The sequence below is a fragment of the Poecilia reticulata genome, linkage group LG2 (genome assembly GCF_000633615.1).
Source record: "Poecilia reticulata strain Guanapo linkage group LG2, Guppy_female_1.0+MT, whole genome shotgun sequence".
NCBI classification, from domain to species: Eukaryota; Metazoa; Chordata; class Actinopteri; order Cyprinodontiformes; family Poeciliidae; genus Poecilia; species Poecilia reticulata.
The window spans coordinates 944768-947343 of NC_024332.1; the positions used below are offsets into that span (position 1 = coordinate 944768).

The following is a 2576-nucleotide window of genomic DNA, read 5'->3' on the forward strand; positions in this document are numbered from 1 at the left end:
CTAATCAAAATACTCATTAACTTTACTTCTAGAGTCGCCTGACTTATGACACCAGATACCGTTATGGGAAGAGTTTGGTAGTAACTACTTACATTTACTCACATTTACTTGGGAAACCTTTTGAAAAAAAATTTACTTTTTGGAGTATTTTTACTATGCTGAACTTTTTACTTCTACTTGAGTAAAATTGATTCTCTACCCACAGTGAGTAACTTTACTGAATGAAGAACAAGCTTGTTTTAGCCTGCAGTTTTTGTCAAAGTTTCATAAACTTTATACTGAAAGAAATTGATTTTGAATGTTGCCTGAATTTGTTACTTTGTAATTATGTTATTTAATTTTATTTATCTTAATTTTTATCAAATTTCCACAAAACTTACAGTTTGGTCCATCTCATGGTGTAATTTTTAAATATTAAATGTTAAAGATGTTTTGATCAGTTGCTCAGTATCTGGGCCACCTTTTTACTTTTACTTGAGTAATATTTTTGGGTGGCTACGTTTTACTTTTACTTGAGTAAAAATATGTTGAAGTAGTGCTACTCTTACTTGAGTACATATTTTGGGTACTTCACCCATCTCTGGTTAAGGGCAAATACTAATCTGGGGAGAGGAGTTGTAGAGAGAGCAAAACTTAAAGCTATTTTATTTACCTGCGTTAGCTGTCCAAAGCCCTGAGGCCAGGCGCTTTCTTGGTGAGGGTCAGTAGGAAAGGCTGTCACTGGTGACCTGTCACCATGTCGAAACAGCTGGAGGGAGAAGGAGAGTAAAGAGGCCAAATGGTCAAAGGCAGGACATCCTCCCTGACTGGTAAAAGACACTCAACTCTTTTCCAGCTCATTTATTTATGCATTTATTTATATAGCTATGAACATGTGTTCCTAACAGTCACTGTTGGTAAGAAACAAAGATTCCCATAAAATTCCATATGAAATGAATGCGGGTCATTTCTGACCCACTTACAAAAGAATGGGGTAGTAATTGAAAACATGCTATTTCTTAAAATGTTAAAAGGTTAATTAAAAAATTTGAATTGCATGATTTCAGTAACATGTTTTTTGGGGAATATCTAAAATATGAAGTGATGAAAACTTTTCATTACAAAGATATTGCAAAAAGATCACCTCAGTGGGTCAAAAAGACCCACTTACGCATCAGAGGGTTAAACATTAACGTCATCTAAAATGGTTTATTTTCGAGCTGAATTATTAAGAGTGCGTCAAAGATTTCACAACACTAAAAAAGTTGCATAACTTATGAGTTATGCAACTCAAAAGTTATGGAACTTTTGATATAAATTGAAATATGCGCAAATGAAAACAATTTGCGCATATTTCAAACACATTTTGAAAGTAATTTTGTAGACTTCAGCCACTGTAGTGTGCAGGAATAAAAAAAAGCTTCAGTAGCGTTATAGCAAACATTATTAACACTCACCACTGTAGCATAAATTAGCTGTCTTTCAGCAATAACTTGCTCACATGCAGATGCCAATAAGACAAGACAGAGAGCCGCCGCAGACACCATGTTTCCTCCGCTGGAGGTTCGACTCTGTTACTGCCGCGCAGAGTCCTGCTCTCCTGCTCAAGTGCAAGCCAGCCGTTACTAGCAATCCACGTCGGAGAAAAACGGAAGTGACAGTACAAACTAAAACACGTCACGTGAATAAATTGTACCAATAAAAAGTAATTGAACAAATTTTTTTTAATAGTGAGATAGTGCAACATTACTTATCTCGAATAACATTTTAAGATCTTGCACGATGAAAGATAATTACAATTTGCTTATCACACTTATTGTTTTCTGAATTCTGAAAAAAAAAATTGGGGGCCACTGATTTTCATTTTTACTTTTTTCTCTCTGAATTCTGAGATATTTTTTTCTGAGATACTGAAAAAAAAATTCTGACAATTATTTTTTTTCAGTGGCCATAATCCTCTTCCGTATAATCATCAAACTACGGCTCCTACAGCATATTTAAAATAAAAGGATTGACCAATATAAGAGAAATTTGCCCCTTTTTGGATCTTGACAGAACTAACAGAAACAAAATTGTTTATAGATTTGTATCACGGAGAATTTATCAAACATCAATTTTCTCCTCGTTATTTTAAGTCGTATATCTGATAACAAATGATGGCGCTAATATTTTAGTGACAGATTTCTGCTCGATTTCTGTAATGCGATAAAATAATTTTCTGGACACAATGAACCACATAGTGATTAATAGGCGCTGTCCAGCCTACATATCAATTAGCAGTAGTGTGAATGACATAAAAAAAATTAACTATAACGTGCTCAGCCTCTGACCCTTCAGTCTCTGTCAATTGCTCTACTGCTTTGTACCAGTTTGAGCCTGTTACTCTGTCTTCATTATATGAGACTATTGGTCATCTTAAGTCCTCAGGTTCTGAAACTGACATTTTCCCACCGCGGCTTTTTAAAGAGGTTCTTCCTGTCTTAGGCTCTTTTGTTCTGGCTGTTATAAATAGTAGCCTGTCTACTGGTGTGGTTCCAAGACTATTTAAACAGGCATTAGTTCAACCACTGATCAAAAAACCTGGCCTAGACCCTTCT

The 2576-nt window shown here is 35.1% G+C and overlaps 1 protein-coding gene across 1 annotated transcript in view; it reads right to left on the bottom strand.

Moving 5' to 3' along the window:
• Positions 1-1618, bottom strand: part of LOC103476957 (lysosomal acid phosphatase-like) — a 13839-nt gene extending 12221 nt beyond the window's left edge. Inside the window, exons 1-2 of the mRNA XM_008429735.2 lie at positions 1437-1618; positions 653-748 (exon numbers count right to left, since the gene is read on the bottom strand). Coding sequence (XP_008427957.1) covers positions 653-748; positions 1437-1526 — 186 coding nt within the window. The 5' untranslated portion in view covers positions 1527-1618. The remainder of the gene's footprint in view (positions 1-652; positions 749-1436) is intronic.
• Positions 1619-2576: the final 958 nt, after the last annotated feature.